Source organism: Syngnathus scovelli, chromosome 16 (genome assembly GCF_024217435.2).
Source record: "Syngnathus scovelli strain Florida chromosome 16, RoL_Ssco_1.2, whole genome shotgun sequence".
Taxonomy (NCBI): Eukaryota; Metazoa; Chordata; class Actinopteri; order Syngnathiformes; family Syngnathidae; genus Syngnathus; species Syngnathus scovelli.
The window spans coordinates 3,115,166-3,127,279 of NC_090862.1; the positions used below are offsets into that span (position 1 = coordinate 3,115,166).

General features: G+C 41.1%; 1 protein-coding gene across 4 annotated transcripts in view; it reads right to left on the bottom strand.

Annotated features, from left to right (window-relative positions):
- LOC125984088 (glutamate receptor, ionotropic, N-methyl D-aspartate 2B, genome duplicate a) overlaps window positions 1-12,114 on the bottom strand; it is a 65,282-nt gene that overhangs the window by 46,758 nt on the left and 6,410 nt on the right. For 2 of the 4 annotated variants that reach the window (XM_049745919.2, XM_049745922.2), the window contains exons 2-3: window positions 11,978-12,083; window positions 10,843-10,950 (exon numbers count right to left, since the gene is read on the bottom strand). In XM_049745919.2, coding sequence (XP_049601876.1) covers window positions 10,843-10,869 — 27 coding nt within the window. In that variant the 5' untranslated portion in view covers window positions 10,870-10,950; window positions 11,978-12,083. Of the gene's footprint in view, window positions 1-10,842; window positions 10,951-11,977; window positions 12,089-12,114 lie in introns of all 4 variants that reach the window. The other 2 variants (XM_049745918.2, XM_049745921.2) reach the window with 1 other exon arrangement.

Sequence of the window (12,114 nt, forward strand, 5' to 3'; positions counted from 1 at the left end):
ATACGGAGGAGCGAGAGCGGAGAGAGAGAATCACAGTGCAGGCGCTAGAGCTAGTGATGTCTTCTTTGAATCTGGACTTCTCTGGCAGCACTCTGTTTCCATGGCAACAATTAATAGAGAACTACATGTACTCACATGTAGGCACATTTGATGGACACGGAGATACATAACATATATTTTACATGGGATTAATTATCCGTAGGCCTCTTGGTGATTTTTCACAGCACCCACTGATTTGTAACTATTTTTAATTTAATTTGAAATCAAGTTTCATTCAATGTGCAGATTTTTTTAAAACTTTTTTTATTTTATTTTTTGAAATATAACAATCAGTTGACACGACTTTCAGCGGGCACAGAGGGTACGAAATGCAATGACATGACAACAAAGTTAGCCTCGTGTGTACACAGATTAGCAAACAATCCTGTGAACACACAACGGCCACAAAACACTCCACTTTATACATATTTACCCGCAACTAAAGTCACCCGTTTAGTTTGCCTGGTCACACACACACACTTTGAGCAGGTCATACACTCACATTTTAATTATCCTCTTTACGAACATTTTTATTTTAAGTAATTTATCATTCTTCTGTAATTTTTTTATGCAAATTTGAGAAGAGACACTTATGTTTTTAAAGTTGCACCTTATCCAGGTTAAGGGAATATTTAAAATGGTTAAGTTGAAGTGTAGAACTCTTCAAGATAATATTAAACCAAAGAGGGCTTATCTTGAAGAGTCGACATATGTCGCTGCTGGATGAGAACACCCAAAAAAAAAAAAAAGTCATGCACTGGAGTTCTATTCATTTTTTTTTATGACTGCTTCGGCCTCTGATGCCACACAGATGCAACGATGCATCGGCCAATTAGGTAAGAACACGATGTTTCAGGTAGTTACTCAGACCAAACAGACAAAAAAAAATAAAAAATGGCCACTAAGTGGGCCCAAATGAACAATGAACTGAGTCATTAATGAATGTCAAGGCCAAACACGGCTCATATTTTTTTTGCAGTGGAAGGTGACAAAGCAGGCCACAGCTCTGTAATTGGCGGGGCGCTAAAATTCCAATTTATGTCAGCTATAAATCACAAAATAATAGCCAGAAAAGAAACGCATTCCTGCAGGTGTCCGGCTATTAGAGCGCAGGTCATGAGTCAGACGCCACAAACGTGCACACGCAACAATTTGTCAGTCAGCCAAACAAGCTTGACTCTTTTCACAGGTAGGGGAGGAGTGGGGGGGGGGGAGCCGATTCTGACTTTAATATATGTAAGTGAACGGCACTCTGTTCCTATAGCAACATCTCCTGCTCTCACTGTAATAAATCCGCACAGGACAAGCTGCGGAATGGTTTGTGCGCTTGCGGACTACATGAATGTGTGTTAGTGTGTAGATGATGAATTTGGTTTGAAAGGTTTGCGAGCGGTGCCATGCAAGCCGTAGCTCCCTAATGCATTTTTAGAATTGACATTTACGTTTGTTTCCTATTTTTTTTTTCTCCTCAAATGAATGAAAAGCCATAAAAAAAATAAGTCACCTTGGCTGTGATCTCTGCTATGTGATCGTTTTGTTACGGGAGTGATTTAACAGGAAAGAATGAGAAATTAAAAAAATAAATAAAAAATCTCAGCGGGTCACTATGCCGCATACTGATAAGAAATGAGCCGGACGTCGGAATAGCTGCTCGACCTGCACGAAACATGATCAACCGAATTCTGTCTTGATGTGTGGACTCGTTAAAAACTGCTCTGCTAAATATTCATGAAGCCTATCTGTGGAGGTGGAAGACGCGTGTTGTTCGGAAAAGAGCCACTCCAGCAGCCCCCACAGTGAATCAGAGCAGCCAGCCTTCACGCACACATTCACCGAGACTCCGGCACCAATCTACTTTCATTACGCTGTCTGGTTCCAAAAAAAGAGAGTACAACCAAGCTGCCATCACTCTCTTCCTTCCCAATTCCTTTCATTTTGATTCTACTGTATCATTTTGTCTGTTCGAACAAGGCTCCGTCTCATTTCTGCTACTCTTTCATCAACCTCAACATGTACATGTTAAGTGTCAGGTATTAGCATAAAAAGTGGAGGATGGTCATTTTTCACCATGTTTGATAAGAGGACAGCGACACTCCATTCTGCATGCAGTGCTTCATTTGTGATTCCGATTGTCCTTTAATTGAAATAAGAATGTCATGCTGAGAGAATCATTTATCAAGATCTAGGCAGGAATAAATAAGTTTGATGTCATGACGCACGCTCCATGTGTTTATAAATGTGCGCTCACCAGCCACAGCATTATGAAGAACTATTATATGTACAATATTGAGTTCAAGAAATTGACATTAGCCAAGAAAATCAGTTTGAGGAAATTATTTATCAGAGGAATATTCTTGAATTTAGACTTTGGAGTCAAGTAAAACTGCACCGCTTCATACTTAAAGCTGTTTCTAATATTTTGGTTACTTCTCCAGTTATAAGAGGGTGTGCACAATTGTGCAACCACTTCACCTCAGTTGTTTATTTTTATTTTTCATCATTTTTTTTAGATTTCTTTTTCTCATGGAGTTAAACAGGTTAAACTTCACTTTAATAATACAAAAAAAAATATATTGGTCTCACCACAAAAATCTGGCACTGAAAGAGGGGTGTGTAGACTTTTTATATCCACATGGAGAAATGCGAGCTAAGTGTTATAAACTGGACACCATCAGAGGATTTTTTTTTATATATATATATAAAATAGAGCCCTTGAGAGCAGACCACAAAGTTCATGGTGTGCCCCGAGCAACATTTAGTTCCATTGTTTACACCTGAAGTGTAAAAAAAAAAAAAAATCTCATAAACGTTAACCTAAGAACCGTTTCAAAGACCCCATTTACCAAAAGACTAATAGGGCTCTACTTCTTCTGACAGATGTTCAAAAGCATCCAGGAACCTGCTCGATTCCCGTCATGGCTGAACTAATTCTCTCTTCTAAATCTCTTTTTGTGAACAAACTGACCTTCACGATGCCGCAGCGACCCACCAAAGATAGAGCAGCACTTCTTCCACTTCCTGTCACCTTGATAATATTTTACACAACCCCGCTTTACCAAACACTAAGTAACAACATCCTAAAGCCACTTTCCGAGATTACCGTACTTACGCCGCCCACTGCAGTATTTTATTTTACTTATGTGCAAGCTGGCCACTCTGACAAACAGTGGCTGCGGCCTGCCGAAGTGGAAAAGCGAGCCGTCTGATCTTGTCTGTATAAAAGTTTTTTTCTTGCAGGTGCGCATCCTTGCCCAAGCTGAACGCTAGGGTGGGATTAAATGCGGGGGGACATCCATTTTAGACGTCATTATCCCTTTGGGGAGTGTCATCATCATCTCGCCAGTTGAAGGAGAGTAGCTGGAACAACATCCGGGGCAAGCGAGAAAATTCCAAGCTCTAATAGCGATGGCCGAGCCCCTGCGGCTTCTAATCACGTTCTGACTCGAGAATACCTGGGACTAATTGAAATGGGGTTAAAATTAGCCGGGGAATTGATAGCTGAAAATGAAACTCATCAGTCAATATTCAGCCATGGCTTTCCTCTGGTGTGGCCGATATAAGATCGGGTTTTACTAGTGTGCGACATTACGTAACAATTGATGTCATATCGTGCTGAATTAATAAGCGTTATATTTTTGGAATCGTCACCATAGAAAAATATTGCTTTGTTTGTATCGTCAGACACGGCGGTAGCGGATTAGGCTGTGTTCTGGCTGGAGTTGCGCCGCATACCCAAAAGACGCTGACTCGGAGGTAAAGCGACGGCATTCAACTCTTGTCCTTCCGCGGAACATCACACAATAGTTGTTTCTCGTTCCGAAAGGACTAATCCAAAAAAGACGGACGGGATCCCGGTGCCAAAAATAACATCTCGGAATGAGATGGAGGCTAGATTATCGTGGTTCTAATCTGCGAAAAGCGGACGATAAAAACACATTTCAAGTGATTACGCCGCTTTGATTGTCACGAGGGTCTTCCTGCCCTGAGCCTTACCTATGAAGCGAGGTAGGGGGGGGCGAGCAAAGAGAAAATAAATAAAAAGAGGTGAGAAAGGAAGAGGGCGAGGAAAGAGAGAGACGGATTTGGGTGCTAAAGCCACAAATCATTGACAAGATTAAGGGCCTCTTCAGGAGGTGGTGTAAATAGAAACATGTCCCTGGGAGAGAGACCAAACTTATCTTCCTCAGCGGCGTCAAAACATTTCTCAATCTGAAGGCTTGAATATATTTATGTCTGCCAGAGACGTGATATGCAAAAGCGTTTGGAGTAGGGGGAGTACACACCCCGTGAGACAAGAACAAACTGTTTTGATTCTGTTATGACCTCAGGCTTGACTGAGGTGTGCCGACCAGGTTGTTGATCACACGTAACGTTCTCTCGTCTTAGTCCCTCAGACGCGGAACCAGCGTGTTGCCAAACAGCTTACGGGCGCTTTCATCTGTTCCGCAGCTGTCACGTGAAAAAAAGGGAAGAATGATGTGCTCAGTCAATGAGCTAAGCTAATGAGCTAACTGTCCTTCGGGAGAAATGTTGGACAGCATACGGGCTCTCCGGGAAGCACGAAAAAAATAATTGTGTGCCCGCTTGTTACTCGGTTGGTGGGAAATTCAATATCAAACGTGTCAAGCTTAGTTAAAACGGCCAACCCCCCCCCCCTCATCAGGGATATTTGAAATTGTCATCGTACATAAAGGCTTGCCACAGCACAGTTTGGAGTGAAAGTCGATTTGCCACATCAAGACTTACATAATAGCCGATAAATTCGAGAAAAAAAAAAAAGGCAACACGCTTGGTGAACAAATAAGAACAAGAGAGTACATGGAGCATTTTCATGTTCTGATTCGTTGCTATTTTGGCTGCTTATTATAAAACGTGCTCGGGTACATTTTGTCAAATGTGGCGGTTATAAATAAAATAAAATGCTTTCTTCTAAAGTGGCGATAAAAGTATTACAGCATATGATATTCCTTGAATTAAAAATTGCAACAAATGTCCTCCTAGCTTGAACACCTTGTACGCAATTAGCGCTTCAATTCCGCCACAATTTGAAGCCATGACTATTTCAATGGAAAATAAGACTGCTCACAACAAGTAAATATGATTTGCTTATGAATAATCATGAGCATGCAAATAGATCTCAATGACGGCATTGATTGTGGATTTGGTTGAGGGTGATGTGCAAAAGATAATCTGACTAACTGAGGTCATGACTCCACCGGAGCTGGCTCTATGCCCGTCACCATGACGACGCGGAGGACTCCATTTACAGCGCCGCGGTCGTCGGAGTGAATCATTCTGCTAGCTTCAATTAGCGGGGCGTTATCATTCACGGGGTTGATTGTGCGGAGCCGTCAATTTGCATTCCGGTTCGTCCTTTCCACAACACACTTTGGAACTTGCCACTGCAAAAGCTCTTTATATCGTAATAGCGCTTTCTCACAGTTTCGACCGCTAACAACACGTATCAGCAGTGATAATTAACAAAGTGGCAGCATGTAGCGGTTCGTTTGGATCCTCCTGGCTGTTTTGTGCGAACTAATGGTGTTGACCCCAATGGCGCCGCACTCTGGTTTTTCCGAGTTATTATATTTATGCAACCGCTAAGCTCTCTGGCTATTTCACAATACTGTCAACCTTCAGCAGCTGTGCATGGCCAAAGCCTGCTGTGAACATATTCCATTTCTGAAAATTGAACAGTGAAGGCGAGGGCGAGGGGGAAGCAGACAGAGCGAGTCAGCGAGGGGGGGGTAGGAGAAGCGAGGCCTGTATATTTTATTCAGCGGCAGCCGAGTACAATTCATAATCAACGCGGGCTGATTCACAGTTTTAATTAAAAAGAAGCCTCGTAGTGCCGGTCTTGATTTATGAAGACCCCGCCACGAGCTCCTATCCGCCACAGAGCGAGTCAACAGGGGGGAAAAGGGGGCGAGGACGGGAGCAGAAAGAACATAGAGATTTTGCGTGGAGGGGGAAATGTCTCGTTTCTCACGGCGAGGTGGTTGCGGGAGTTGGCACGTAACTCAGTGTGAGGGTGTCAGAGTGTGCACGTAAGCATATGTGGGGGTGGGGGGGGGGGGGGGGTGGGGGGGTCTCCATAAATCCACTTATTGCTTCATTTTAATGTCAACAATGTTTGGAATGAACATTTTGAAGAATTTTATGCATCTAATGCAATGGTCAAACTATTAAACGACGGAGTATGGCCAGTGTGGTTGCGAAATTAAAAAAGTTTATATATCAATAAAATACAACTATAAAAATAAAGAATGAAATTTTCTTCCCCTTTGACAATTGAGCATTTATTTTCTTTTTTTGGCCAGTGAGTTTAAATACTGAGCAATTAGTTCCAGAAATAGTCCAATCCTGCGTGAACATTTTATGATGTGTCACTTTGACCTGTGACCTGAGAGGGAAAAAAAAAAGGAAGGAAAGGAGTACAGCATCTATATTGGCTTTAAAATATTATGACTTGCAAAAAAAAAAAAAAAAAAGGCCAGCGCTGCAATTTTTTTTTTTCTTGGACTGATGGAATTTACTTTGGTCTGACAGTAATGTTAAGTTCGTGTCTGCCACTGCCATTAGAGAATCCCTTGATAGAGAAATATCTTAATTAAAAACAAGTGATTTAGTGCGTACGTGCATGTGCGTGCGTGGTCAGAGCGAGGGAGGAAAATATTGAAAAATAATAATAAATTGAGGAGCAGCACTAAGTTGTGTGTAGCTAACACATGACTAACTCTCAGAAGTGAGAAAAAACATGGGAGACTTGATATGGTCATATGCCGTGCACACTTTGCAAGAACTAACACCTCTCGAGTAGCAGAAGGACACCGTCGTGTCTTAATGTGCCCCTCAAGGTTTGCCGACAGCAAAAACCGAATCAGCCGTTTGAGCAGCAAATTCCGATGTTGTCAGAGGTCAACTTGTGCTGACGGCTATTCTTGCACAATTCAAGCTACCTTAAAAAGGAATACATTGAAGCCGCTGTTGAAACATTTTACAATCTCTTTAAAAAAATAATATAATAAAAAATATAATAATAATAATAATAATATATATATATATTTAAATTTTTTTAATGCTCAAAGTAGCTTGAGTTAGCTTGTGCATAAAATCCGCAATAGAAACGAAGCTGAAATATAAATAAATAAAAATTAAATAAATAAAAATTAAATAAAAAATTTATTAAATATAGAAATTAAGCTTTGCCTTGCCTGATGAGTCTGCTGAGTAACTAAAACTTGTCTCACAATCTCACAACCATATTGGCGGACAACGTACAGTATAGGAATGACTCCATCACGTCAATCCAAAGAAATATTACAATATTACTTTTATGCCAAAATATTCACGATCAACGTCGCGCTTCATTCTTATCTTGGATCGTGATTTGTCAATTCCCGCTAGCCACTTTCAAAAATATGAATCACCGTCCCACAAATTGAATTCTGTGCTGTATGTGTCATACAACAAAGCATGTAGCGATCATGTTTGAAGGTTGACTGCCGCTCTCCCCACCATTGACTATTATGAGTCTATTAAAATATACTCAATGGAGCCTCTCACTGACTCATTGCTTTGTTTGCTATCACACAATCCAATTAGAAAATACTCATGTTTTAACAATGTAGTCGTCTAATGATAAAAAGCATAATTATCGCGCGCTGTTTTGGTTAAATCAACTTTATTATTACGACGAGCTCGGGGAGAGTGTCATTGTTCGTCATTTTATAGTGGAAGAATTTAAAAGCGCTTGCATAATTGAGCTCGCTGCCAAAAAAGGAACACAACCTATGCAACTCATTCACCGCCAGCCCAATTAAAATCTTCGACGTCCACCCGTCAATGGCACTGAACGTCAGCAAATAATTGTGTATCTTTCGGAACTGGGCGGTTGGAATATTCCGAAGTTCTGAAAACTTGTGATTTTTCACGAATCAATAGAGGATGCAAAGAAGAAGAGTGGATGGGATGCCAAGACAAGGTTGAACAATTACATGAGCGCTGCATCCTTTCCCCTCAGCTGCGCTGCACTCTTTCATCAATCAGACTGACAAAATCTATTGACGTTGTATCTCCCTCCTGCTTCTTTTTTTGCGGCTACACAACATTTTACCGCTTTACTATGTGCGCCGCAAAATCAAGCGATACTATTTATTTCCGTCGTAGTTTAATTTTATCGCGCGCTCCGCAGTGGACAAAACCCCGCAAGGGAAGCATTAGCTTCCCACTGGGGAATTCTTCCCTTCAACTCCTGCTGGGTACTTTTTCCTTAACGCATTCCAATCAATAACTTTTTGTATTACGTTCCTGGCCCAATCCCAGCGAGGTCTCGGGAAGAGAGGCCGAGAGCCCTCCGAGCGGAAGAGGCTGCGGAGTTTGCTCTGCTTGGTTGAGGCCGCCTTGGCAAAGTGAGCATTAGCCGTGACATTTGAACAGGAGCGGTGGCTTTCTTGGCGTCCGCCTCGTCTCAGCGAGCATTCGGGGATGGCTGAGGGTCAGTGGCCGTGCTTGAACGTTTCATCTTCAGCACAGCGTATGATGTACAAGCTCTTTGGAGAATACACTGATTTATTTGTCTAGTCCTATGACACAATTGAATTTGAAAATGAAGAAGTGCATCTGATCAATCAAATACAGTAGGAGCAGACAAACATGACCGGGACCTGATGCTTCCTTCCTCCCTGCAGCTTTAGAAGACATGCCAGGAAAGCGCAGACGCCACCATGTTGAAAGTGCTACGCTCAGCTAAAGATTGACTCTGCGGGCTCTTTTCCATGTGACTTATGTTCCTGCTCATCTACTGGAGACAAGGATGAGTGACGCCCTATTGATCTGCCGTTTTGTGGCCCGATCGATACCACGCACGGAAAAGAAAAAAAAAATCACTCCCCTGCTTGAAGGTCCAGCTCAAGCATGTAATCTTACTGTCCGGATTTAATTACTATGGAGTGATAGTGACACTTGATGATAAACAATCAGTAGATATTTAGTCGCCGCTGCTTATTCAATTACAAGATAATGGAACAGCCCGGATTGGCAGAATTTGCTCTCCCCCAAAACTTTCTTTGAATACTTTTTAGATTTAATGAGATATGCCCACGCTGCTGTGCTCGCTATACTTTTTTTTTTTTTTTTTGCCACTGTGTGACAAAAAGGCAACAGCGGCTCATGCACATCGGATGTTCGAACAAAGGAACAAGCACACTCAATCGCCGGGACCTCTTGTACTACCAACAAACAATGTCCTTTTTCCTCCCAGCCCCTTGAATTACATTCAATTTACAAGGACAAAGCAGAAAAAGAGAGAAAACAAGCTGATTTAAAAAAAAATAATAATAATTCCCTCCAAATCGGCGCATTCAGCATTAGAAGGCCGCACCGGACTGAAGACAGTTTATCAAAGGATGACAAATACGTACAATAAATACTTAGCCCATGGTTGTCATTCCATATAAAAATTGAGCATTAAAGGTATATTATTCAAACTGGATATGAATGGTGACGCATAATTTACTGTTAAGTGGATTCGGTAGAAAAATGAGTCGCGCGCTCGGTTAATGAAAGCAGTGACATGATAAAGAGTCGAAATCCTATTACGGTTTCAGAACAGAAACATTTTTAAACATCAGGGGTCACGTGACTACCGTTTCTTTGTAGCTGTGTCATATCGTTTATTCAAGTTTGGATTTGAAAATTTGACTGGTGGTATGAATCATGTTAGTCTTGAATTAATAACACAAGATCTGTTACAAAGTTAGCCTAGTTCATTAGGGACTAGCTTGCACGGGTCCAAATCTGATTTTCCCTTATTGCATGTGAGTCAGCTAAGAATTATGGTGGCCTTCAGGCGAGCAAAATCTTTTTGGATGAAGCGCTCCATGTTGATAAGTAGAGATCAGCAACCTGCATTTCAGCAGAAACAATTTGTAATAATAATTTAAGCACCTTCAAGGCATATAATTTACATGTGTAGCCTCAAATAAGATAGCGATTAAAAAGCTCCAAACTTTAGATTAAACAAAATATTGAAGACCACCGAGCTTCAGTCAATGGACCCTTGGGTGCCCCCGAACCGCAGTTTGAAAATCCCTAAAGTCTTAAAATCGTACTCATTCTGAACTCGACTACTTTATCAAAAGTATATTCACAATTAAGGTTTGTAAGCTGTATTAATGTACTAATTACAAAGTTCTGATGATAGAATTGCTTCAGACAAAAAATCCAAGCTACATTAAGGTAACGCTATATGATCAGACGCCACTAAATAGGCCCATAGCTCTAAAATCCCGCCATTAGTGCCACTTTTCTTTCCTCCCTCCTCGGAAGGAGAACGCCTCTTGATGCAATGCAACGACGCAGTTAATTCATCTATATGGTAATGTTTCATGATGTAAGCCGGTTGTAGGCGAGGTGCAACGTCAGCATTAGCCGATGGAGCTGTGTGACTTTCAGCTAATGACAGAAGGCCGAGGCGGAGGCACTTCATTACCCCCCCCCCCCCTCCTTCTTCAGTCGGCCAAGGCGGACGATTAAGTAACAGGACAACGGTTGGCGAAAGACAACACAACAACACATCGGCGCTCGACAAATCCTTTAACCGGTGGCTGAAGCGTCATGCGAACGAGGGTCGATAGGTGATGGATCAGGTGAAGTGGCATTGATCAAAGTGCACGCTGGGCGAAAAACCCGAGATTAAACCACTCCACCTTGAACCTTGAGCCGAAATCTTAAGCACACAGCGAGAAGCAACAAGGTCGCGGGACGAGGCCGTGACATCAAGACACATGGGTTTGGTCTTACCTTGCGTTTTGTGGGCCAAACTCTCATCCCCTCGTCTCAGAAGTAGCATGATGGTGCAGGCTGGGCCTCCTCTCTCCCTCTCATAGCCTCAGACTGAGGGAGGCTGCACTACAATGCACATAAGACAGGAGATGATTATTGATCACTGGCGAGTATCTTAAAAGCTCAATGGAACACAGATGGAAAAGAAAGAAAGATCCATAATGGATGAAAAAAATTTATTCTAATTAAGGTTGAACAATTAATTGAATTCATTGCAATGGAGTCGAATGACATTTTTTGATCGCTAAGGTTTTTTGTGCTTCATTTTAGTTGTTTGGTAAAATTTTGTGAAATTGTCGTAGTGAATTTTTAAAGACTGCGTTTACTTTGTTTACAATTCTAATTGAAGTCAATAAACTGACTTTCATATTAATTGGCGGTTCATTTCCCTTTATTTTAGAGCTAGACTAACTAAAATATTCAAGTGTAATAAATCTGAAACTCCCTGTACTGTTTTTTTTTTTTTTTCTTCCAAAAGATACATGGAATAAAACCTCAAAAATAATAATCGTAATATTTGGGGGTCACAATTACATCATTTTTCAATATCCTACATCCCTAATTCCAATGATTCTTAAGCAAATAAAATCCTAAAATGCATCATAATAATTATTTTTACTAAATGAACTAGAGCAGCTCAACAACATGAAAACATGACATAACATTATGACCGGTGAATATATTTTGTGAACTCTATTTGTTTTAGTTTTCATCATCAAGAGATAATTAACCGAGCTCGGGACAATTTGTTATGTCACGTCACCGCGATTGTGAATTACTCTGCGAAGATGGAATCATTTCAACGAAGGGACACGTCTCATAAATTTGAATGATACCATCTGTCAACATCATCACCCAATTAATAGAAAGATGACTTTAATTAACTCCGAAAAGGATCAAAGATAACATTTAGAATAGAAAATTATGTGTTTTTTTTTCGCAACAGGGCTTTATGTGCACTTTCATTCATGATTAATTAAATGACACCTCTTCGTCTTATTAGTATGCAGGCTAAATATACGTTTCCAAGTAAAAAAAAAAAAAATCAGAGTACATTTGGAATGACGTGGTTGGTTTAGCTCGGAGAACTCACAGCAATTTAAGGGGGGAAAAGCAGCAATTTCAAGGAAAATGTACTCCACGGGAGCAGCTTCTCTTCTCCTCCTCGCTGCGGCAGCGTCGGGTTGACGTCTGCCAGTCTGCTCTTTTAAAAAAAAAAAGAAAAAAAAA